At 37.6% G+C, this 26998-nt stretch overlaps 1 protein-coding gene across 2 annotated transcripts in view; it reads left to right on the plus strand.

Annotated features, from left to right (window-relative positions):
• Window positions 1-764: 764 nt before the first annotated feature.
• The window catches only part of ldb2a (LIM domain binding 2a), a 92470-nt gene continuing 66236 nt past the window's right edge, over window positions 765-26998 (plus strand). For both annotated transcript variants that reach the window (XM_053324073.1, XM_053324074.1), the window contains exons 1-2: window positions 765-1006; window positions 24183-24285. In XM_053324073.1, the coding sequence (XP_053180048.1) occupies window positions 875-1006; window positions 24183-24285 (235 nt within the window). In that variant the 5' untranslated portion in view covers window positions 765-874. The remainder of the gene's footprint in view (window positions 1007-24182; window positions 24286-26998) is intronic.

The following is a 26998-nucleotide window of genomic DNA, read 5'->3' on the forward strand; positions in this document are numbered from 1 at the left end:
TCCTAATATCTCTAGTAAGCACTGAAGATATTTGACCCTAGGCTGCAAGCTGCTTTTGTTTCAGGATTTAACCGTATATAGCATAGAGTGAAAATGCATGTTTCTAATACATTGCAACACATTTTCTTTAAATACCAAATAGTGGGTATATGACACAAACTGTTTAGTTGTTATTGTTAAAACTATAGAGCCCATATGCTGTATATCACATTACATGCCATACATTGCAGCTGGTGTGTGTGTGAATTCTTTCCATGCTTCTTAACGTTTTACTCAGCCTATATGATACATTTTGGCACTGAAACATATCTTCATTAAACCCTCTGAAATGCTCAGAATTGGATGTTAATTATTGATTTCAAACATGATGGATTCTGGTGTTTTCACATATGAAATATAATGAGAATTAAATGGCTCTCTGTATAATTAGTGGACATCTGGACAGGGCAAAACAAAGCACGAGTTTAGTTGACACACACACACACACACACACACACACACACACTCATGCACACAGATCTTACTTGAACTTTGCAAGAGTGCAAAACTGAGTGTAGGTCTTGAGGGAACAGGAAACGACTTCCCTCCTCCCCCTTCAATTCTGCCCCCCTCCTCCTCCTCTTACCGTCCCTCCCTCCCTCTCCTCTCCTCTCCTCTCCACTCCCCTCCCCTCCCCTCCCTCTTCCTCCTCCCCCTCCTCCTCCTCCACCACCACGCTATAGCAGCGAACTAGGCAGGCCAACTTGCAGAGTGCAGCTCAGCCTCGACAGCGGCTGCTTCCCACTGGGGGTCTTCGGAGAGCATCGCACTTCCATGTGCGCTGCTGTGCCCACTGGATGTTGAAATCGCGCCGTGCGCCTCGCCAGGAGCCACCATGTCCAACCCAACTCACGACCCGTTCTACTCATCTCCTTTCGGACCCTTCTATAGGAGACACTCGCCCTACATGGTCCAGCCCGAGTATCGGATCTACGAGATGAACAAGCGGCTGCAGACGCGCACAGAGGTGAGCCGACCGGAGATAACCGCAGCACGGTCCCGTTTAGGTCACTGTGCCGGTAGGAGGGTAGATGGTTGTGGAAGTCCGGTACCGGGAAGAGGGAGGGGATGTGGAGGCTTGGAAGGAGAAGCTTTGGGTCGGTATGAAGGTCCGTCAATCAGGAGATATGGATGTGATGCCAAAGTGCCAAACATTCCTGAGGTGAAAGTAAACAGGCGCCTGTGTGTGGACTTTGCTTGCAAGAAATATCTCGATCTTTGAAGCCTTTTTTCAGTGTGAATTTGAAATTGTTGGTGTTGAAGTAAATATATAAAAGATGATATCTGGAAGAGGTGATTTCACGTGGCCAATTAACTTAAATTCATGATTTGGAGTGTCACTGCCAACTCTGATACAAAGTGACTCACCTGAAGTAAGCATCACTTGTTAAGATACAGTTTCACAATGAGGGGAGACTTCTCTTTAAACAAATATTTTAATCAAGATTTTAAGACTCTTAACTACAGTATAATTAAGATTAGCATTTTATTATTTACAGTTTTTTTGGAAATTGATATTTTTACAAAGAAAGTGAATCTATGTTTAACCATAACCAAGTGCTGGATTAAAAAAAAAAAAGCCTGAAAGGAGTCTGACAGACTATTCAAGTCTAACCAGGCTGCAGATACTGAGGCAAAGTAGCCTTTTCACGTGCATTTGATTAATTTGCATATATTTACATATGGCTGGTTTTTACATATTTGCATGCTGTGTTTGCTCTGTTTAAAAAAAAAGCTGCTACACCACACAAGCCCATCAAAAATGTAGAGAGAGTTTACCCTCTCCAGTGAAGAGTTTCTGGTTTAACTGTTAAGGCTGTGTGACCTGTGATTCATCACTTTGTCTGTGGATGAAGTTTTCTCAATGAAAGTGACCCTGATTGGAGATGAAGATGATCATATAATTGCGTAAGAGTGAATTAATTTCATGTCATTTTCCTGATAGTAGGGCGCTAAGTGAGTGTGTCGTAGTGTCATTCAGAGTGAACCTTTGGTGATCCCGTTGTAAATTATACATAGCAAGCATCTGTCTTCAGCATCTGCTCACAAATGTGTAAATCTGCACATGAAAAGTTCATCCAACGTGTCAAGTTCTCCTCGTGAGGTACCTTCACAGGGATGGAGAGCTGCGAAATGCATCTTAAAACAGCTTAATTCTTAACTTTTTAAACTATGGCATGAAAGGGCTGCAGCTAAGGATTATTTTTCATTATTAATTAATCTACTGTCTGTTTCTTGATTGATTGATTAATTATTTGGTCCATTAAATATCAACAAATATCTTAAAACGTATTGCTTTTTCTAACTGTCCAAAACCCAAATATATTCAGTTTAATACAAAAGAGTTAGAAAAAAAGGACATATTCAGAGAAACATTAGCCATTTAAATTACTTAAATGAGGATTTGCTTCAGAAAATAGATGCTGGTTAATCTATCAATCATCATATTGATTTATCAACTAATTATGTCAGATCTAACTGTATAATATTGTAAATCATGTGGCTTTTAGTTGATGTTGGAGGCTTTAATTTGATTTCCATTTTTTCAATTATTTCATTCATGTTAAAATGTTTGCTGTCATTCTGGTAATCTTATTTTAAAGTCAGACCTCAGCTGAGTTACTGCAGCAGCTTGCAGATGCTGACTTGCGAGGAACTTGCAACTTTAAGCAGACCAAGGCAATGTTGCTGAGATGCAACGGCCCAGTCTGATGCATTATTCATGCGGAGTGGTCCAAGCCCCAGTGGACCTCAACTCCTGTACCACACATACCCAGACACCAAGTGCAATCACCACGCACACACAGACTCACACACACACACATGCACACAAACTGTATGTACGCACACACACACACATATAGACATGGCATTAGATGCTTGTGTGTTAACGTACTGCCAGACAAGCGGCAATCAATGCTATACATTGATGATGTGAGCACACAAACACACATCATTTTCAACCATAATCTTCATCTTCTCAGACTAATAACATATTAATATAATTAGTTTTTTGTTCCTGTCGGCGTTCACAGCATCCTCATTCTCCTCTCTGTTTTCTTTCTTTGGCGTCCACAGTGTGTATGTAATGTCTTCTCTTTAGCGATGTGGTTATTGTTTGATTAAAATGCAGACGGTGAGCATAATGAGGAAGAAGTAGTGTCTTATAACGGGAAATAAATGCCTCGAGTTTTGCAGTTTGTTTGCATCCAGATGTGCCATACAGCACAGTTCAGGCTTTTAACAAAATTATATAGTAATTATGCTCATGAATACAACACTGTAGCCATCAATTTACACAAACCTAGTGCATGGGAAAACATATCCGAAGCAAAGAAAAAGGTTATAATAGAAAACTTCCTTTACGGAGCTACTGTCTTTGTCTATGCACTCTAACTAACACCAAGGAGGAAAACATTGCTTTATGCCTCATGAAAAAGACACTGAAGCTGTTTACTTCCTGTAAAGCAAGGTTAGCTGGCTGGTTCCTTAATGATGATATGCGGCTGAAGGGCCATTGTACTGCTTCTTTTATTCCTGAGCTGCTGCTCTGTCCATCTTTCCTGCAAAGATGACTTTAAAATTCAGCACACATTTAAAACTATAACTGTGTCGGTATCAGTGCAGGGTCAGGCTGGCGTTGTTTCAAAACAGGAAGTTTGCCATGTTACTTGGAGAAAGAAACGACAAAAGAAAAAAAAAAACACCAAATAAAATCTGGATTCCATTAGAAAAAAAAAAGCTGAATTGTCCTGCTGGACATTTTCTTGGATATTTCATCAAGGTTTTGCTGCTAGCAGCTGTTGCAGATCTGTGTCCTTTTGTATTTGATGGCTAAACTCCTGGCAGTGAACTAATGTTTCATGGAGGTATCAATTTGACTAACTCAGTTTTGAAAATATATTACAATCTTGACTTGTGTGCTTTGTTGATGTTGGCTCACCTTCTCATTGCTTGGGATCAAAGAGACCGCACAATGACTACCAACTTCTGACCTTATTAAGACCAAACATACAGTAGAAGTGAGCATAAAGCATTGTTATGACGCTACATGAGGAAGTATTTAATGTTCTATGTGTTTTATGAGCTATGTATGAACAAATCTACAATTTTGTTTGCTGAAAAGTGATTCACCAACAAAGAAATGTGCAGTTTTCTTTTTTATCCCACATAATGATATGACTCATATTTGGAATCAATCAGACTCGGAGAAGTTAACTCTCTGTTAGATGAACAAACTGTCATAAAACCACAAATCCAAATAGACTTATTTTGGAATTTGACTTTCTGAAGCCAAGATTGAAAAAAAGACCAGTTAAAAATAATGTTTATAAACAATTCTCATAAAATTAGGAAAAGTAAGTTGGTATCAAGCTGTTAAAACTATGTTCAATATGGTTTTTAGCTGTTGAAAATGGGCCCAGGATCTCTATTAGAGACATTAGACATATCAATATGAGCGAAACCTAACCCACCAAAGTAGGAGCCTGCACTTTTATCATTGCCATCTTTTCAAACATTGGCTTTAAACATACAGTAGAAATCAGAAAGTATATATAACTCATCCAAATAATGTACGATATAAAGAGCCTCTGTTAGATTTGTGTGTTAAGAGATACATCGAAGCCTTTATTTGACGGAATTTGTTGCAATATTTTGTTTATCCGGTCAAAACGATTTCAAGCTTGTAAACACCAGTCTTGTCAGTATTACCACCCAAGTAAAGATGCTAAATATGGTGAAAAGACTTCCATTGTTAAAGATAAGAATAGCTCCGAGCCTACTTAACGTTGTGCTTGCTAGCAGTCTATTGAAGCAAAATGACTCACTAGGTTTCATTCTCGTCATTCGGAGCAGTTTTTAACGGGGGGGGGGGGGGGGGAGGGGGGCGACTGACTAAGCCTCAGTATGAAACTACCTTTTGTAAAAGTGTTGAAGGAGTCGACTGAAGTCACTACTCTGTTAGAAATTCTTCCATTTGTCTTATTCATGAGTGTGCTTTTGAATTTGCTTGGCTGGTGGTGCAACTGCCGCTCACACTGGCAGGCACAAGACTCTAGGACTTGACACTTGGAGGAGACTTACTTAGCCCGAGAGGAAGCTATAGTCTTTGCCAGTATAAGTCACATCTATAGTAAAAGCTTTACGCAGCTAATCCCTCAGGAGTGAAATAACATGGTGTTAGAATTAGACTGAGACATGTTATTCTGTTTTTATCCTTTAAACATCTCACATGCGCTGTTGCTCCATAATCAGGAACGTTCAATGGATGATGTCTGCAGTATTATAGTCTATTAAAATAATTTTTAAAGTCAGAGAAATTACCTTTTACAAGGAAAAACCCATCCCCCTCAGACGCTGCTGAGCCATTATATATAGTTAAGTCAATTTTGTGGATGTTCGGTAAATTCAAGCAGTTGTTTTATGTTGTTTTCCTCATCTGTTTGTTTCCTTCAGCTCCCCCGCCCCCAGAATGAATAACGTGGAGTATATGCTTTGAGGTGTGGGGTGTATGTGTAGGTGTAGATGGAGAGTTGCTATATTGTAGCTCTGCAACTAAGGATTATTTTCATTATCAATTGACGAACCAATCTCAGAAAATAGTGAAAAGTGTCTCTCTCAGTTTCCTAGTTCAAGGTGACATCTTCAAAGGTCTTATTTTGTCCAAATAACAGCCCAAAACCCAAAGATATTCAGTTTACAATGGCAGAAAGCAGTGAAAAGCAGAAAATACTCACATTGGTGAAGCTTTAACCAGATAATTGGTGGAGTTTTTGCTTTAAAAAATGACATTATCGATTTATCTATTATTGAATTGTTTCTCAATTATTTTCCAAAGATTGATTAAATAACTAATCATCTCAGATCAATGTATTGATGATGATATTTGGGCTGCAACTATTCCCATGAAACATTGATATATAGATTATTTTCTAGAGTAATTCGTGGTCAATAGAATAGGAGTAGAAATATTAGGAATATTTCAATCTCAGATTCATAAAGTTTGCATCCCTAAATCTTTTGTGCAATAACATCCAAACATAAAGATGTTTAATTGATGATCAGAATAGTTGCTGAATCATTTTCTGTTGATTAAATGATTAATGTATTGTTTCAGCCCCTGTTGTTATAAAACGTTATAGTGAAATTAGAGTGAGAATAGAGAAATGTGATTCAAGACACTGACACCATAATGCTTATGATTTCTGCCTTCATAGAAATATCTATAGAGATGACCTCATGTTATTATGACGTTAACAAAACAAATAGTTTTATTTTTAGGATGAGTCTCTCCCTCTTAAGCACACTGAGGGATGGTCTCTTGTTCCTTTCTCAGTAACAATCTTTTCACCTGCCATGCATCCAAAAAGCATGCATGGAAATAAGGCAGCATTAAAAGCTAACAGTACAACGAGACTTGTGTGTTTGTCTGGAATCAGCACTCACCTTTGAACTGATGACTGTGCTGCAGCTTAAACAGTCCTGCTCCTGTGATGACTCGGGGTCTGTTTCTATCCCAACCTTATTACCTGCACCATTCATACTTATTACCTGCCTGGCTGTATTTCTGCACCAGGCTGACTGCTATCCCATTACCTTCATTTTACACAATGTGAACCCGCTGTGACCTGGCAATCTAAACAGGCTTTGATGTGGATTTGATGCTATGCATACGGTGTGACCACATTGTTTCTGTGCTGTCGCTCGGGGGGCACTGGCCCCGGCGTACGGAGGCAGCTGCAATGATTTGTGGGGGAATTTGACACTTAAGCGTATGCAAATGAGGCGGCGGATTAACATTCAGAGGAGGAGCTTGGTCGACCTCAGCCGGTGTAAGGCCATTAGCATAGAAGACATTAATATTCAGTGGAAGAGAGCGGGGACACAGAATAATACTGTAAGTAAAACTACAACACAGAGGGTGAAACAGGGAAAACAAAAGCATATTAATGGAGGCGCAATAATAATACTCAAAGGGCTGCGTTCAGAAACCTCTCCGCTGGTGCTGACAGCAGGTCTAATGATCACACTCTTCTTCAGTGGATAGACATGCAATGAGTAACAGTGATTGGCAGGACATTCACTTGATTCTTGTGTCTATTGCACATAGTTAGTCTCATTCTCATTATTCAAATGGACCCACAGACCTGACTCATTGGCTCGACTGTGGAACTGGAGTAACTGGAGTGTTCATTATGGCAAAATCCCTTGTTCCTGTCTGGGGCAAAGTGGATCTGTTCCCATCAGCACTATGTGTCAGATTGACATGAATAGGCTTATGATGTAGAGGTCAAGTTGGCTCCAAGCTGTAAGGTTCACAGAAAGGGATTAAGATGAGCCACCAAGAACACACCAGGAGATTTCTTTTGGTGAGATTCAAGGGAAGTTTTTTTTAGTTCACAAGACATAAGAGCTGCAACTAATGATTGTTTTCATTTTTTATTAATATGAAGATTATATTTATTATTTTTGTCAATTTTTTGGGGGGCTATAAAATTGTGAAAATTGCTCATCAGAACATCCCAGAGCTCAAAGTGGCATCTTCAGACAGCTTGTTTTGTTGAATCATCAGTCAGAAACTCAAATATATTCAACTTAATATCATATGAAACAAAGAAAAGTAGAAAATGTTCACATCTGAGAAGCTGGAGCCAGCAGAAAAATGAAGTGAAATGATTAATTGATAACAATCTTTACCGATTCTTTTTCTGTCTCACTATTGGCTAATCGATTAATAGACTAATGGATTCATCTCTATAAGCAATCATAGCAAGCATTTACAAGCCACATGTAATAAAAGATTTCAAAGCAACTACATTTTATGCACCTGTTTGAGGAGCTTTCTGTAAATGGCACAATGAGGGTACAACATCTTCCATTTTGTTGCTGTAGATATGATTCCTCTTCTTTTCAAAGTTAAGAGTGATAAATGTATGCATGTAGATATTTTACATTTCTTTTTCCTTTTTAAAGCTTCACTGTCCAGCTGTGTTAGCAGATGTGGACGTACTGCAAATGTAATATCAGCAAAATATACATTAAGTATCAAACAGTTAAGTATTGGTTGGGCAGAACGGAGTGTTTAATGTTATTATATATTGTGGTTTGTAAGGTTGGAGATCATTTTAACTGTGTAATATACGGTTGGATAGTATATTTAGGCAATTCGTTGATAGTGACTAATTGATCAATTGAGAAAATAATTGACACGTTAATTGATAATGCAAACAAGAGTTAATTGCAGGCCTTATTAGAGTATTTATATTTGAAATGTAGTGGAGTATAAGGATGCATAAAATGGATCCACTCAAAGTAAAGCACAAGCACCTCAAAATTATACTCAAGTACAGTGCTTGAATAAACTTAAACTGAGCTGAGAAACATTTCAGCTTTTCTTTTTTTAACCCATATGTTTGTTAGCACTGACATTTTTTGCAGCGTGCGCTTGTGAAACTGGCTGAAAGTAATTACCAGAAAGGTGTTGAACATCACAGTGCCCTTATCTGAACCATTACTGTTGGATTTATCTACCATCAGAGAAAACAAGCCACTGTAGGTATAACTGAACGGGCTTAGAGTGTGTCACAACTGAGTTTTAATCACGTTTACAATCAAGTAAAACTGAAGAAAATAAATTATTTAAAAAGCATATTGTAGGTGGCATCAAATGGCAGCTTGTTGTTTTATTTTGCAAGTGTTATTTATTGTTTTTTTTGCACTCAAAAACAGACTCAGTAAGCCTTGAAGTATTCACAGCTGATTTGTGAATGATTTTTCAAAATAAAAGTATTGATCGGGCAGTATAGATTTTAATATTGTATATCAACTGTCAAATACAGTTTACATTAAATCAACAAAGTAAAGAACTAAAGCAGTGGAAAACAAGTCATTAATAACTCTATAATATTAATTATGTGATGTGTTTACTTGGCTCAGGATTGACTGACCAGCCTTATTATTGATTTCTCTATCAACCGAGTCTCTAATATAGGTTGTCATTATGATTCACAGCCTTATTGACATTGAAAATACATCTGCTTTTGTGGAAATATGTTGCTCAGGGCTTTTACATTAAAAACAAACAAAAAAAAACATTTTACATTTTCATAATGCTGCCAGTCACTGAAAGCACTGAATCACATTAACTTCTGCTTAACTCCCTGCCTACATACCTTCGCTAAATTAAAGAATAATACTGCTAAAAAGATGAGCAGACAGGCTGATAGTTTTTGTAAAGAAAGAAAAGAAGTAACCTCATCCTCAAAACTGTGGTCATGACTGTTAACTTGAATAGTTTTTACCTACTGTAGTTTTCATTTTATTCCCTAGAAAGCTTCTCTTCAGTGTAAAATCGCTGAGCAGAGACAGAAAGGACAAAATCTTAATTGAAATTCAGTTTACTGTCTGGGAAAACTCCATATTCTGTGCATGTTAACAGTGCAGCTTAACACTATCAAACCTTATTCCAAGTTGATAGTAACATCTGCATATACAAAAACAGTGACAAATATCCAGATGTATACATTACAGTATTTCATTCTCACAGGTGAAACACAGTAGTAACAAGAGTAACAAGTCATTCAGGTCACAGCAGACAACATTTGAAAGATGTACAACATGAACACTAACACAGAAACAAACACGTACTCTGAGGACATTAGTGTTGCCCCAGAGTCTGCCAAGACACTATGTATTTTGTGCAATTGAACCATTAATAAATAAAAGGCTTACTTTAAGTGATGCACCTGAAAACAGACTCAATAAAACAAGCAATAAATATGAAATGAAACATTTGAAACCCCCCTGTCTCCCCCCCCCCCCCCCCCCCAAAAAAAAAAAAACCCAATACATATTAAATTAAACCATACAAGTCAAAAACACACAAGTTTCATCTGTCATTTAAAAGTTGTGAATGATAGATGACCAGCGTCTAACTGGTCACTCTACACACTTTGAGATGACCTTAAAAATGTGAGTATGGTTAAAAAATGCTCCTTTTTACCTCCAAATCCTAATCTAGCCAAACCTATTATAGGACCAGCCTTCACAAATCAAATATTTATTTCAAATCTAACATTCATCTGTGTTATAAGCTCTGTTTTTTTCCCTCCAATGTGCAAGTATTGGAGGGTTATATTTGCAGCTGATAGGTTCAGAATTGGTATAAACAAGAGTAACTTCAGGATGTTTCAGCAGATTTTATACATTTAAGTCAAACTCACTTTTCCATTAATTAAAGTATTTTAAATTGCTGATCATCTTCTTTTTTTGTAGAATGCTTTTCTAAAATATGAACACAGCAATCACGTGTTTTTACAATGCCTTTAAAGAGTTATAACAAAATATAAATAATATACAGTACCAGTCAAAAGTTTGGACACACCTTTCCATTCACTGCAATGAGAAAGTGTGTCCAAACTTTTGACTGGTACTGTATATAAAAATAATAATATAATAGCTAATTAAAATACGATACTGTTATTCTATATCTTAGATACATTAAAACATCTATAAACATATAAAAAGTATTTTATCACGTATATTCTGTATAGTCCTGTGATGTCATACTTTACATGGGATGCTCTGAGAGGATGTTCCCAGAAAATCATGTGAAGAAAACAAAAAAAAAAGACCTCTGCTCTGGTCAAACAATGAGCGTCAGTCACCTCCAGCAGGATGCTCGGACAATAGTCCCACCTTTTTCCTGGCCCTTTCCCATGGTTCCTTCCAGGCTGCACTGTCGCTCAGATAACAGAGGAGACAGACGGGGCCTGCGGTCTGTCTATGTCCTGTTGTTCTCGCTCTCCTGCGATGTGGTTAGAGAGTCCGTCCTGTAACGGAGAGGTCACAGGTTAGATCGTCGCAAACAGCCGGTGTGTGTCCTGCAACGACCTTGTGTGTGTGTTAAAGGGTCTTTAAGGGAGATGCTGCCTTGAGGAATTGTACTATTTTAAAACTAGTAATGTATCCTCAGATATAAAACATGGTGCCCAAAGCAGCTTTCTGTCTGCTTCTGGGCCAACCTGCCAAGTATTTTATTGGGATGTATTGTCGCCATATTTTCCAGTGTTAGTTTTTTTTAAAGAAGTAATGACAAACTACGGACATTTTTGGAACATTTTTAGTGAAGTGTGCACCTGTCTGCAACCCATCTGCCCACCTCCATTCTGTTTAAACTGGAAGTGGTGGTTTGGAGACTCGTAGTTAGCTGGTTTGAAGGAGATTAACTTTTTGTCCCTGAAAACTAATTAGCTTTTTGGCAGCCACTTAGCCAACTCTTGTAGCAAGCAGTGTAACTCTTGTTTTATACTGAAAAATATTTAACCCAATGATATTTCATCATTATGTGGTAAAAAAAAGAAACAGCAACAGATACAGTGAACACAGGGGAGACACAGAGTGCTTCAGGTTAGTTACACCAGCAGACAGCTACTGCTCTGTGCTGCTTTCTGGGTGTTTCATCATTTTGCTGATCAGCTGTTTGACTCTGATGTAGTTTACTGTTTTTCCTGTGAGATGAACTTGAACTTTTCTGTATAAATAGAGAGTCGACTTCAGAATATCGTTGGCTGGGACAGGTTTTTTTCATTTGCTTATTTATTTTTTATGTGCATTTAGTCAGAACACTTGCTGAGCCAGTATTCATTTTTTTAGTAACCATTCGTTCCAGGCTGAAATACAAACTCACAATCCTTCTTTTGGCAATTCAACCTGCAGGCCAGTTTTGACCGTGTTGCTCTTACTGGTTTGAATCTTTCAAGCACCACTCAGGATTTGGCAACATTTAAATGAAAAAATGATGAGAGTCATGGGGTTGTTTGCCTCTGTTACCACTGTCTCTGTACCACTGTCAATCACATCTGATCAAACCACAAAGATGGATGTGCTGAGTTATTGAGTGTTTAACTCTTAAAGAAAAAAACCTATAGAGGCTTTTCTCAAACGTTGATGCGGCTGTGTTGCTTTGATTAATATTTATCATATTTTATAGATACATATCGAGCATCTTTATGGATTTTAATGCAGTAACTGGACTGAAACATAAGGCTGCAATACACAGTCAATCAGACACATCAGAATTGAAATGTAGACTGTATTTTGGTTTTAGAGACCTTCTTATCACCTTCTTATCCAAGATATTTACTGTAGTTGTTAATTTGTTTGTAATTTTTTGAAGATATTGCTAAGCTCAAAAAAATATTGAATTAAAAAAACAATACATAAATCTATTAAGTGAAATAATTATCCAAACTAATTTAATTACGATAAAAACATACAACTATAAAGAACCACTGACAAAGTTCTTGATCTTGAGTATACTTTAAAACCTCTGTCCACTTAGATTATGAATAAACCATCACTGTATTATTTAATGTCCATTGTGTTCAGCTCTCCTCAGCTCGTCACATTGATCCCACTAACGAGCAACAGGTGAAGGTGCTCGGTAACAAGACTAAACCACAGCGACATTACAACACAGCACATTCACTTACACTGAACAATATCTGTTGATTTGATGAGATCCAGTATTGATCGAGTATTTTGTTATTCAGTGAGGAAGTGTGGCATGTGTTGATTTTGCTCGAATTAGCACAGTAGTGGGAAATACAGGTTAGATTGGGTGTTGGCAGAGTGTCCGAGTGAGAATCTGCATCCTCACTTTTCCCTTTTTTTCTCCTTTTAATTTCTCATGGGTGCTGAAAATAATGTTTCTTATCTGCTTTGTCATTCATGCATTTTATTGTTGTGGTACTGTTTTCTTACCTACACATGATGCCCTGAGGGGTGTTTCATAAAGGAGGATCAGAAAAAAGGAAAAGTCTGTCTTTAGCCCCTTTTACAGCTGTTGAAACCGGGAATGTTGTGCTGTTATTCTGCCTCACCGTTCTGTATGAAAGGTACAAACACAGAATGGCGGTCCATTGTTGTTCTGCCATTAAGCCGGCAGCAGAAGCAGTCACATTGTCGGATCGACATCTGTGTAAAAAAGGGGCAGCTGACATGGCGGGACAACACATAGAAGACATGCTGTTGTGTTCACACGTCACGCCAGCATACTATTTGAAATTACATATGGTGGAGGCATTTCAGGGTAAAGCTGACATAACGACGGGTCTTTTTTACAGCAATATTGTGGGAAGTCTGTGAAAAAGAGGCTTTACATAAACTGAACCAGGATTAAAATGTGTCATGAAGAGCTGACGAGATCAGACTAATTCAAGTTTGGTTGAAGAACTGACTCTAAAAGAACAGACCTAAGACAACAAGCCCAGATAACATCAAGTCACAGTGTTAAAAAAAATGATTATAGCAGAAATATTTGAACCAAGGAAAAGGGAACCTCTGGTAAATTTAGGCACAAACACAACTCCATTATCTATGGCGAAAGATGGTCAGGGTTAAAATGACTGCTTCATTAAGGTTGATGACTCTTTTAGGAAACAAACAGTGGTCTCTCGTGTTTAAGACCAACCTCCCATCCAGCCTCCCTGACCTGTTTATAGCAGGAAATTACATTTTTTGTATAAAAACCATGAGAGCCTCCGTACTTTATGGTGAAAACATTTTAAATACATTAAGATTGGCTGTCTGCCCTTGTGTTTTTAATCAACAGATTTATGGGTGTATTTTCTTCGATTGTTTAGATGAGACAATTTTTAAACAGCTGAGGTGTTTATTGAACTTTTACACATTTCAATTTTTACTTCAAATGGCTTGATCCATCCAAACTGTACAATACCTGAAGATATTTACTGTGAGTATAAAACACACAAATTCAGCAAATTCAACTCATTAATGAAGATGATCACATTTTACTTCTTTTTTTTTCGATGACTAACTTGTTAGTTAACTAATTAGTTAGTTATCAAAGATGATGCTGATTGATTTTCTGCCAAACTAATACATTCATTGTGTTTGGTCTGAATATGTGTTGAAGATAAATTTGTAGTACAGGCACTTCCAAAATATACTTGGCAGGTGATTGGATAAAACATCTGTCTATCACTGGATTTGCAAGATCATGATCATACGAGAATTGTCGTAAGACACTGATTGGTCCTAACTACCAATGGTTTAGACAAAAGTGCATATATTGAAGCTTGTCAAGGTGGATTCTTGCATGATCTTGTGATGTTGTGATCTTGTAAATCCAGCTGACTCTCAAGATAAGCTCAATCCTGCAACCATTTAAAAGCCAGTAGCTCACGACTCAGAGAGAGAGAGATAGAGAGAGAGAGAGATAAATAGATAGAGAGAGAGAAATAGAGAGAGAGAGAGAATGGGAATGATGCCAAAGTAAATTGGAAGACATGTAATTAAACACAGGAACTTCTTCACTCACTTCATTTATAAAGTGAAAGTTCATTCCTGGTAAATGTGCAGAGACTCTTGAAGGGCATTGGCTTTTTTTCTCCTCTCACTGCATTCATTTCTCTTCATTTGCATAATGCTTGGCTGGTGGCTGTAAGGTGGCCAAATGCAGCAACATGTTACATTGAGTTTTGCATCATAGAAAAACAATTAAGACCCAAGAGGGTAAACCTGTGCTGGCATCACTGAGTCTGACATGAACCAAGCAGTGCTGTCTCTGCAGTCTAAAGGAATGATTCTTATACTTTGCCATCATAATAGACCAGCTTTGTAAGGTAGACCACCAAGTGTGGGGATTTATTTTGCACAGTATTCACAGCACAGAGACAACAGAAACATCAAAGCCAAATCAGTCTTATATTCAATGTGAGTGATGTCTCAATTAAGTTAGGAAAGTAAGTCATTTTTTGCTTAATCATAAAGAGGCTAAATCAATGGCAATCAAATAGTTCTTGAGTTGAAGTAGATCAAATCACTCGACCAGCACCCCAAAAAGAATTCAAACTAGAATGATTTGAAAAGCTGAAACCAATGATGGTGAGTTTTTTTCACTTGATAATTTTAACTTAGATGATTAGTTATTCAGTTTGTTGTGGATTTGCTATCTGTTGATTGACGTAGTGGTTTCAGCATTAATGTGGTATAATAAAATACTGAAACCCAGTTTTTATTACCTATATTAAAAAGTAACTTTGCTTTTTAAATGAAAGGTAAAGAATGTGAATACCTATATCACCAACATTTCAGATATGAAACGACCCCCGGTCAAGATGAAGCCACAAAAAAATCAAGATGATCAAAGTTGTGTACACAAAGTGCACAACTTTCTCTAGACACTTCATTTAAAAAAAATGTATGTCTGTCAATGGCCTTCAGACAGCCAAACGAAGGCTACCTAACTAAAGATCCTTTCTAAACAGTCTTTGCCTCTGTTAAGTTGTTCCTCTCCCCCTATAACCTGAAGATGTTTGAACCTTTGACAACAGTAAAACTTCCCTGGCTCACCAGTCAGCCAGGCCACATGCTATTCAGAATCATAAAGAAAAAAAACTTTATTAATTTCCCTGTAGGGATCGAAGTTTTTGCTGATTCTGATTCAGGAGCTGAATGGGGTTTCAGACATTGGTAATTCTCTGAGGTCAGGCTCCAGACACGCCTACACTCTTGGAGGCTTTTTGGTCACAAGAGGCTGGAAGCACTGGAAAATAACTAGCTAAATAAATAAATAACTGAATAGAAATACAGACTAACAAACGTTTGCTGGGGAAATGGTTCATGTTTAACATAGCGACATTAGTGCTTTATGGAGTGTTAAAAAGCCAGAGGTAAGAAAGAGAAAATTGAGGTCTTTTATGTTGCTGCATGAATGCATATAATGTCTGTACAGTAAATAAAGATGCAGTGTATATACAGTACTGTACAGTACATGAGTGAATATTGTATGTGTGAGTGTATTTGTGTCTGGATGCATATGTACAGTATGCAGTGTGAGTGTTGTTGTGCCTTTTCATGCACGGTTTGTGTCTTGTGCTGCCACATTGTTTCATCTGCTTATATCCTGTATGGAAGTTTCTATATGCGAGGACTTAACCCTCAGCTCTGTTGCTATTTACAGAGGATCCTCCCTATGCTGTCCCTCCAATCCTCTGGATTTCCTGTAAATCCCCAGGGCCTGGCCAGTGCTGGTGATTTGTGGTTGGCTAGTAGGCAATTGACACATTGATAAATCCCTCTCAGATGTGGTGCGATCCGTTTGAATCAATAGAGCCTTATCGGCTGACGGCCGTCACGGCTGCGACCGGATGTCGGTTCACCTCGGGTCCCTCGGAGTCAGCCTGATTTGTAGCATTTGACAACAAACATCGTCACGCCACGTGGTTTGTCAGAGAGTCCGTGAGCGTAAATGAAGGCAGGACGTTGACTGTCAGTGAGCAGCAGCAGAGAGGATGAGAGACAGACAGAGAGAGAGGGATGGAAATGAAGAGAGACAGGCAAAGACAAAACAGAGATAGGAGGATGGAAAAGAGCAGATTCCTTTTTAATAGTAAATATGTCATTTACAATTTTATAGCCTGTTTCCAACGACTCAGTAAAGGTAAAGAATTTCCTGCTGTAGTCGAGGAATTGAAATTTAAGACCACATCCACAACACCCTGAGCCTCCTGTGACGGGTTCAGCTCCAGCCAGAGGATTCATATGGCTTGTGTCCACTGGCCAGGCTTTAGCTGTTCTCCGGCCTGTCTGGCCCAGATCCAGCTTCTCCTCTGTCTTTAGATCCAGGCCAAACCTGGCCGGTCCACGGCTCAGCCAGCCACGTTTCACAACTTGGCGTGATTCTGGTCAAAGCTGCCCAAAAGCTCCAGTTTGGAGGATTAATGTTTACTGACTCTAAATACAACTTTCCATAGAAATAATGGAAAAGTTTTGAGCTGCATTTAGCTTTATTAGCTCGTGCTACAAATGCATATTTAATTAACAAAATAAGTGATTTGGCGAAGTGGAATGAAACTGCCAAGTTCCATTTGTTTTATTGTTGTGACTGCTGAAACTAAATGCTGCTCATGTCGCATGAAATGTGCTCGTTATTTTCAGATTCCTCTGTTGTCTGGGTGGGAGGCTTTTCAACAGAGACACAAACTAAACCATATCATCTATGGTTGAACCCTGCTGGGCCGAGCAGAGCTAATGGAGACAAGACAATAGACACACCACTGTCAACTCTGCTCTTTGTGAAATACATGCTCTTTTTTTTTCGATTGTTGTAAGCCAGAGCCAAATATCAGTAGGCGGCCAAAATGAACCATATTGAGTAATGCTGAAAATATTACTGTGTAAAAACGGTTGGTTTCAGGAAAATACTTGGGCAGGGCACTTTGAAAGAAATTATATGAAAATAATAGCAAAGACAGTGTAAGAAACATACTATTGTGGAAATTAGAAATGACCCGAGCCTGAGTGAAACACTGTTCATATCAAACTGAACGGAAGGTTAACAAACCCTTCTTCTGTAAAACTGAATAAGAGGGATTTTAAGAAAGACGGAATTCTGTAAAACAGGGGAGTCGGGGCTTAAGTTAAACACTTTTCATTAAAACAGTAAGAGGAAGCTTAATGAATACTGGAGTCTATAAAACAGAGTGATGGGGGCCCTCAGGATGACAGCACTTGAAAAATTGATCTCCAGCAGTAAATCCGGGCAGTTTATGGCAAAATGGGGGATCACACTTGCTCATGAAATCTGCTAACCTATTTTAGCAGCAGGGAAAGTTCATCTGAGGCATTCGAATAAAGTACTGTTTAGTGTTTGGCACTAGAATATAAATAAACTAAATGAAGTAGCTGAAATTAAAAGGTAAAACTGGTGATGTGCTTTATTGTTCACCATTGTCACCAAATTCAAGACTATGAATATATCCCACTTGTATTGTCTGTGTAGCAAAAGCACATATCAAAGATTGTTTAAAAAGTAGTAAAGGTAGTAACTTCACGCTATAAAATGACTTAATTAACAGGCGTGCACAAGTTTGGATTCAAAAGTTTCTCAAGGAGAAAAGTGTTAACATGAAGTATCAAAAGTAAATGTACTCATAACAAGGTGGAATAGCTTCTGTCAGAGTGTAATATTATAACATCAGATTAATATTAGTGATACATTGCTGTGTATTAAAGTGGAGCTCATTTGACCTCCTTTACACTGCTTGCTAATTTAATCTTTTAATAATACATCATATTTTTAAAAGTTGATCTCATGGTTTGTATGAAAAACAGTTGTGAGATAAATGTCAGGAAGAAAAAGTGCAGTATGTCCCTTTATTTAAATGTATCGTAATCACAGTATAGTGATAATAAGTAGCAAACGTAGCAGCATGTTTGAATAAATGTCTTTCCACCAGTGGCCACAAATGATAAAACCACATATTTAAAGGATATTTAGTTTGGTCTAGTATAAGAAATTGGTCGTTTTTTGTTTCTCCACGTTAATTCATTTTTAGTCATATCAGTGTTTCTTCAGCCAGTGTTATTATTGGATGGAGTTCTTAGGAAGCAGATTAACCATCCATGCCTTTAACAACAAGAGAGTGTCCAAGAAAACTGACATCTTATTGTGTTTGAAAAGGCTGTATTTGTTTTTACATCATATGTTTGGCACCTGACTGTCTGATAAGGAAACACTGTTTATTATTTTCTGTAATGTTGTCTTTGAAATTGAATGACATGATAGTCTTTTCATAGATTTGCTACATTTGAAAGTGTGTGTGTGTGTGTGTGTATAAACTAGCAGGACTGCTGCGTTGGCTCAATGCTCTCTAGTATCTATTGTGTTTAAGGAGCAGTTACCATCCTTTGGGTCAACTTGGCAAGGCTCTTCTATAGAAATGTAGTATGAATGTGTAAATTACAGTAATTACAGAATGTAAGGCAAACTATTCATAGATTAAGAGGGTTACACAGCATTTCATGTGTGACTTTGATGGTGAGTTAAATATGCAGACCTGTAGCACTCACTGTCATTGACTGCAGTATACAGTAAATACTATGTGTATTATCAGCATGACGTTTATGAAATTGTTGCAATTGTGTTCAGATATTATTGGAAGAGACCATGCTTTTATATACAGTAACGATATTTAAGAAAGGTAATGTTTTTGTTCATAGAGCTTCATTTGTGCATATGTAATTTATCATGAAAGCTTTTATGAACCATTACTATGGGGAAGTGAAGCCTCCGCTGGTTTGGGTCGGTACGCTATGGTAATGATTCCAGGTCAGAGAATCTTTTAGTAGGGGGGGCGTGTTTATTTCCATACAGTTGGATATACAGCTGTTACAGCAGAGGGAGAGAGAGAGTCTTTGTGTGTTGGCTTTCGTACAATTACTTAAAGAGTTATCATCATGTAGCTGGGATGCTCTAACATAAATGAACCACACCATTGCACTCTGACATGCTCCTTCATTACCTTAAACATGAGCACTGAAGTATATTTATCATTTATACTTTATATATATGTATTAACCTGCTAGTGAAATGTATCCCCTGAAAATAACATAAAATAAAAGTATACATTTAAGACTTTCAGTTGGAACTAATTAGATAAAGAAATGGTTGAAAGTGGAGCTACAATGATTCATTGATTAGTGGATCGACAGAAACTTAATTGGCAACTCATTTGATCATCATTTTAGGCAATTTTTAAACAAACACCCAAAAATTTGCTTCTTGTCGCTCCTTAAATTTGAGATTTTGAGGCTTTACTTCATTCTACATGATAGTGAACTGAATATGTGTGGATTTTGGGTTTGTTGATCAAACAAAACAAGACATTTGAAGTCATCACCATGAGCTAGGTGAAATAAGAAACAGGCATTTTTCAGTATTTTCTGACCTTTTAAAGAGAAACAATTAATCGTAAAAAATAATTGGCAATTTGTAGATTCATTGATAATAAAAGAAATAAATGGTTTTAATGTGTTAATGGGATTTGTTGATAATAACACAATGTTGAATAATATTCTTCAGTGTATACTACAGATGCCGTTATGTTGGTTATATTTCTGAGCTGTTTTGATCTCTGAGTTACATTTTAGTCATATTTCTTTAATTAGTCCTAGCAGCAGAATATATAAATGTATTGAATCGAACAGGATCCCCATTGCTGCATGGTAAGATTGTTAAGAGCTATGTGTGTGTGTGTGTGTGTGTGTGTGTTTGTGTGTAGAGTGTCTTGTTCACCCTTCGCTTGACTGTCAATCCCAGGAGTCCCCGCCCCCTCATGGTACTGGATTATGTGTTGAACTCAATCTGAATGCTGAGTAGCACCAAAGTCAGCCTCGCTCTGTCTCACTCTTTTTTTTTCCTTTTTTTTTTCTTTTTTTATCTCTCACTCACCGTCTTTCCCTCTCTCAGTTTTGTCCTGGTGTGACGCTCTTCTCAATCCGCCTCTCTGAAATAGATGTATTCACACAAAACAGACACCACACACCTGCTGATCCTCACAGTATGACACAATCGGCCAAACACACACACACACACACACAGAGACACACACAGACACACACGGCAGGTCATGCAGTTCATTACGACTGGACGGCCAGTCAGTCGTGTGTGTTTGACCGACATATTTCCATTTCAAATAAAGGTTTCCAGGCAAAGGTGGTTTTGTTTTGATGTGTTTGTGATGTTGTAGTACGTTGTAACACATGAACACACACTGGCCATGCTCCCTTAAACACCACATATCACGCAGACACACACACATATGAATAGGAGAATACATGCCAGGCAATACTCTGGCATGTATTCACATATTGGTTTGTTTTACAGTGAAGGTGTGTAATGCATTTTCGCTCTGTTCTGGCATTTGCACAATTACACTGATTGACCTAATGGGAGAGCTGTAATTACAAGACATTTTTATGCTACACATGATGTTTCTGACACAGCTGGTTTCCCTTTTTGATGAAACTTGCATCATTTGCAACATTTAGCTCAGCATTTTGTTCAGAGGAAAGCCACGAATGCTGTACTGTTACAGATTTTAGACCGTTAGCTTTAACATTTGTGGTGTATTTTGAATTATAATCAATTATACCTGATTGATTGGGTCATTTATTACACACAATACCAAACATTTGTGTATTGAGTATTTCAGATTTGGAATGTTAGTCCGAAAAATTAAGCAATTTGAAGACTTCACCTTTTGCCTTGAACTATTTTCTGACAATTTGTAGGTAAAATGATTCATCACAAACATATTTGAGTTATGATTGATAATGAAATCATTCGTAAAAATTGAGTGACTATGAAAATAATCATTAGTTGCAGCCCTACTTGTATGAAGAATGTATCCTATTATAGATTGGCAAGCATCATTCATGGGATAATAATGAATTTGAACAAAATATTGAATAATTGCACTTAAAGTAGCACAAAGTTAGATTCGGTAGCATTTTGAAATAAAAATAACAGACTTAAATGAAAGTAAATATGAATGAAAATAACAATTAATTTGCTCTTTTATTAACCTTTACAAAAGTGACCAATTTGAATCTTCCAAGATGCCTCATTAATGCTAAAACTACCTTGTTCTATGTAATTTATAGCAGAGTCTCATTTCAGTCTGTATCCACAGTCCGGCTGACTGGTCGAGCTACAGCACTTCCCCTCTAACTCATAATCACCTATTGATTGACCGGCACGATGAATGTCCAGGTTCAGGTCATCCACACCACATCTCTTCCTCTTGGCATCAGGCTCATTGAGTTTGAGACACATTGACCTGCGGGGCGCCCCGGTCGCAGCTTATTGGGCTTGACACTACTCGACGGTGACAACGCTAATTGTCAACATCTGGGAAGTGCTTGCCATCCCTCAGCCCGACGCAGAATGAAACCTGGTGATCTGTCATAATGTGTCACAGGAAATTAGCGTCAGTTGAATGTCGGTGTCTGAATGGGGGAGGGCAGAGGGGCAGGGGGGCAGTGGTGGGTCATCCCGCCAACATTATCTGAGGTTTGACTGTTGGGGGGGTGAAAGGCTGTTAGTGGATAATTTCAGGCCAAAGAGATTTACATGATTGTGTTTCCTCACTGAGTTGCTGTCTGTGCTGTGATGAGATGACTGTATGTATTGCTTATTACAAAAACTACTACAGTTAACAATTACTGCAACTACTACTAGTACTACTTCTAATGCTGCAGTTACTATACAGTTACTACTGTTACTGCAGGTTCTACTAAAAATACTAATAGCCCAGTACTAGTCTTACAACCCTCATCCCCTACTAACATTGCAACTAATAATAATCATAATACAATCATGATTACTATTGCTACTATTGTGTTGCACAGCTAACAATACTACTACTCCACTACTGCACTTCCTGCCTCTACCACTACGAATACTACTTCTTTCAATGAAACTACTATTATTACTGCACTTACTACTGTTATTGCTATTACTACTACAGCTACTTTAGAAATACTCACAGCCAACTACCAATGTTATGTTATAATAACCACCTCTACTACTATATACTACTTATACTAATGATACTGTTACTGCTGTTACTGTGGATACTATAACTATTGTTGGTATTACTTATAAAGCTACTGTCACATATTACCAACAATGTTACTACTACGTTTATTGCTACTATTACATCTACTAATAAAAGTGTCACTACAACTCCTGCCTTATATTACAGTTCTTTCACTTCTTAGGAGATCAGTCCTGGTTGATTTGGTGACATCCATGGTTACCGTGGTGACAGCGAGTGTGGTTTAATACTACGACGAACACTCTTTGAGCAGCTGCTTTGTCACAAATACAACAGAAGAGCAGCTGGTGTATTTGTTTACAGAGCAGCCAGACAAACTTGTGTTACTTTATTGAAGAAGTAGCACATTCAGTTTGAATTACAGTAACCCTAGTAGCTCTAATATGGTGAAAAGAAAGCAAACAGTGACAGTGAGGTTGATATTAATGAGATAGAATTGTGCTATATTACATGTGCATTTTTTTTCATGTGAATCTCTCATACTTTGGTAGGCAACCTGAATCAATTGCAGGAATGGCAAAATCTGCCACTACCAAGACCAGGTCACATATATAGTGTTATTAACTTTAAACTGTTCATGAACTCAGTTTAAGTAAAATTATTTGGTATTGATACATGATAACTATGGAAAATAATGATAAAAAAGAAGGAAAAAAAACGTGTACAGGAAATAATGATAATGGTTCTTTTCTTTTAAAGGTACAGTACAAGCTCAAATTATCCTCAACTGTTGTAGAAGGTAGAAGAAGCAGTAATATACAGCTGTTGGACCTCAGCTTGTATTTCAGACTTGTAGGAGCCTCAGGCAGGGCTCCTCCAAAGTCCTGGGTTAAGAAAAGTAAAGGGTGTTACCAGGCTTTGGCTTTATCCCAACCTGTATGAGATGCCTAGGCCAGCAGCCAGCATCCTCTTTTAAATCACCTCTTTAAACCTGATTTTCATATTTAATTAGTTTTTTTAAGCTTTTATGGTTCTGTTTTTTTCTCTCTATCTCAGGATGTCTTTTTGTTGGCTAGGTCTTAATTTGTTCATGCATACAGTATAATGCATTTGACCGTTTTACTGTTCATACTCAACCATTTAAGCCCTTTGTCCAACTCCAAATTCCAAACTATGAATTAAGTAAAGCCCATAAAATTCCCTTTAAAGAAAAATACCAAACAAAACAATCTAAAATAAAGATGCTGCACTGCTGACTTCATATATCAAAAAACAATGTTCTGTTTTTTTAATCTCGTTTCATACAAAAGCGTGCATGGTCACAATATCTTTGTCTTATCAGAATGAATCAATATTGAATTTATGTTAAAAAAAGGCAATAGTGTGAAAGCAACAACCTGGATAAAGGAAATTCACTGGGTTATTAAATAATAGAGGAAAATCAAGAGTTTCATATCAAAATGAGCCAACAATATGCTGCTTTTAGAGAACAGCGGGGCAACTGAAGTGATTTTACACACTATATCCCTGCAGAATATATTAGATATTTTATTTTTATTTGTATAATCATTCATATCCCTACACTTATTCTTTCTTTTGTTCTTGTTACCCATCTACCAATCTACGAACAAAGTATAGTCTGTATTTAAGAGATGCTGATGATGATGATTCTTGTACAAAACTCATATAGTACATTGTCTTGTTTAACCCAGAGGAAGCCCTACTTCTCTCTACCTGGAATAATGACCACTGATCCTCTTTGTCTTCTAACAGGAAAGTGACAGTTTGTGGTGGGACGCCTTTGCTACAGAGTTTTTTGAGGAGGACGCCACCCTCACACTCTCCTTCTGCCTCGAAGATGGACCAAAGAGATACAGTAAGACACCTATAATATTTCAGCAGACCACAGATAATACAATCTTCATTTTTTAATTTATATAGCTGTGTTTTTCCTCTTCTATTTATGAAGAGCACAATATTTCAGTTGAATCACCTTATTCTTTAGCTGAGTGTCAATCTGAAAAAAAAATTCTTGCAGAGTGTCATCTGAATGGCACATAGTTTCATGTGCGTTCTGGCACTTATTTTCGAAGGTTTCTCCTTGATCCACTGTAACTTAGATTATTATTTGTCACTTTGGACAAAACCGTCAAATAAGTCAATGTAAATGGACAGCTCAAAAGCTTGAAAATATGAACCATTAGTACAAAAGATGAGCAACTACATTAGAAAAAAAAAGTTCTCTAAGACCCCAAAGGAGTATCGTGGTTAGAAACAATCACAAAGCTTAAAATTGATACATGCAATACTAAGATTTTCACTTCATAGCAACAACTTCAAACATTTAGCAGTTAGTTATAATCAGTTTACTTTTGTCATTTTGGATGAAGTAAGGAAATATGGCATTCTCCGTAGAAATGGTGACGGAGGCTCTTTGGTTTCAGTTTTATGTACAGTCATCTGCCATATCAAACTAATGGGAGGAACTTCATTTCTCTTCAAATCAAGTTTATATAATTAAACTGATATAAACATATAGTATCCTTACATCATCCAGGAGACACACATGCTTTTTCTTGAGGATTAAATCAGTATTTTCTTTAAAATAATGGATTAAGCCAGACTGTATCTCACTGCTTTCAATCTTTATGCTACACTAAAATCAACGCCTCCTGATCCAGCTCCATACTTAGCACACAGACACGAGGGTGGCATTGATCTTGTTCTGTAACTACTACCAGTTACTGAATAGATTATTGAAATTATTGGCTCCCTGGAATGATTGTAAGAGTTAATTTTATATCTCTCCATGTTATCCTTAAAGGAACATTTTGGAAATGAGTGTACCCTTATTTATTTTCTTTCCATGAGTTGTAGAAGAAGATCGATGCCCCCCTCGTGTCTTAACCTACCAATCATTTATTTGGTTACTCGATTAGCTGTGTGGTAGAAATATTGATATATTACAATCACTATCTCCCAAAGCCCAAAATGAAAATACCTTTTTTTTACTGATCAACAGTCTACAACTCAAAAACATTCAGTTTACTATCATAGAAACAAGAAAATATTCACTTTTGAGAAGCTGGAACCAAAGAACTTGAATATTTCTTTCTTAAAGAACAAACCCCAAATGATGAAACAATTATCAAAACAGTTGCCAATTAATTTAATAGTTGGCAACTAATTAATCAACTACTGTAGCTCTATATAAATTGCTCACCAAAAAGCAGTTGTGCCATGTACTCTACCACAACTATTGTAATAACTAAAGCTAGAACTAAGTAGGCATATTTTTTAACTTAGCCAGGCCACATGTGTCCCCTCTGCTTCCAGTCTTTATGCTAAACTAATCTCCTCCTGGCCCTATCTCAGTACTTAATGTAGAGACATGAGGGTTGTATCAATCATCTCCTCTAACTCGCAGACTGAAGCGGATTCCAAAAATGTTGAACTGTTGCTTGAAGTTAAGTTTCCAGGTAGGATGACTTGTTATGTTCTCATTTTTTTAGACAAAGTATTTCTAGAACTCTTCCTGAAGCTCAGGACCCTGCAACCTTTTAAAACACATGCACGTTGAACTCTAAAAACCTCCAAACTGTATCTTTAGCAGCAAATGACAGAGCAGAGGCTGTTATTGAGTTTGTGATATTGTCCCCTTCATCTCATCTGCATAGGTTCATGTTTTGATATCTGAAACATATTGAATTTCACACAGACATAGATAAGGACATGGTGCCCTGAAATGAGCAGATGCGTGTAGCGTCTGCTTTGTGTGTGTGTTTGTGTGAGTTAGTGTGTGTGTAATTCAGAACAGTCATGAAGGAGGAAGAGAGCAAGGAGAGAGAGAGAGAGAGAGAGAGGGAGTGAAGGATTGTTGTGAGCTGAGTCCTGGTTTGCTTTTCAAATGTAAAAATAAAAATCCCCAGTGGTGTAGAGACGGTAACCCTGTTCCCCCGGGAACGGGAGGCTTAACACCATGGCGATGATGACTCACCGTCAGTCGCAAGCCTTCCTCGATTCACATTCAGGTGCACTTAGTTACACACATATATACACACGCACACATGCAACCACATCTTCCAGGAAAAATTCACCACCCTCGTATGTACCCATCAACAGATTTGACTCGAAAGAAAAACTAAAAATGACACCGTCAGAAAGTGATGTTGTTTTCTCTGGCAACAGTGTATATAAGAAGTCTAATGAATCATACTGCAATAGCCATTATGAACACAGTTAGCTATTTGGTGTTATTTTAGCTACAACTTACAATGAGGTAAAGGTTAGGAGGACTTCCGCTGCTTAAAATACTTCTTTTTGGGGGGTGGTGGTGGGGCGGGGGGGGGGGGGGGGGGTATCCTGTTGAAAACCTTACTCAATATATGATGGCAGCATGGACACTAAAATCAATCTAAGAGTTCACTTCAGAAAATTAGCTTTCATGCTACATGCTAAGATTAGCGTATCTTAGCAACTGGCTTCATTTCAAATGTGGAAAACAAGGTAAACAAAACCACATCTATAGCTTATACCAGTAACTTTATAAACTGTTTTGAAATGCAGTCTATTTTAAGTTATGCTGCCAC

This window comes from Scomber japonicus, chromosome 8, assembly GCF_027409825.1.
Source record: "Scomber japonicus isolate fScoJap1 chromosome 8, fScoJap1.pri, whole genome shotgun sequence".
Lineage (NCBI taxonomy): Eukaryota > Metazoa > Chordata > Actinopteri > Scombriformes > Scombridae > Scomber > Scomber japonicus.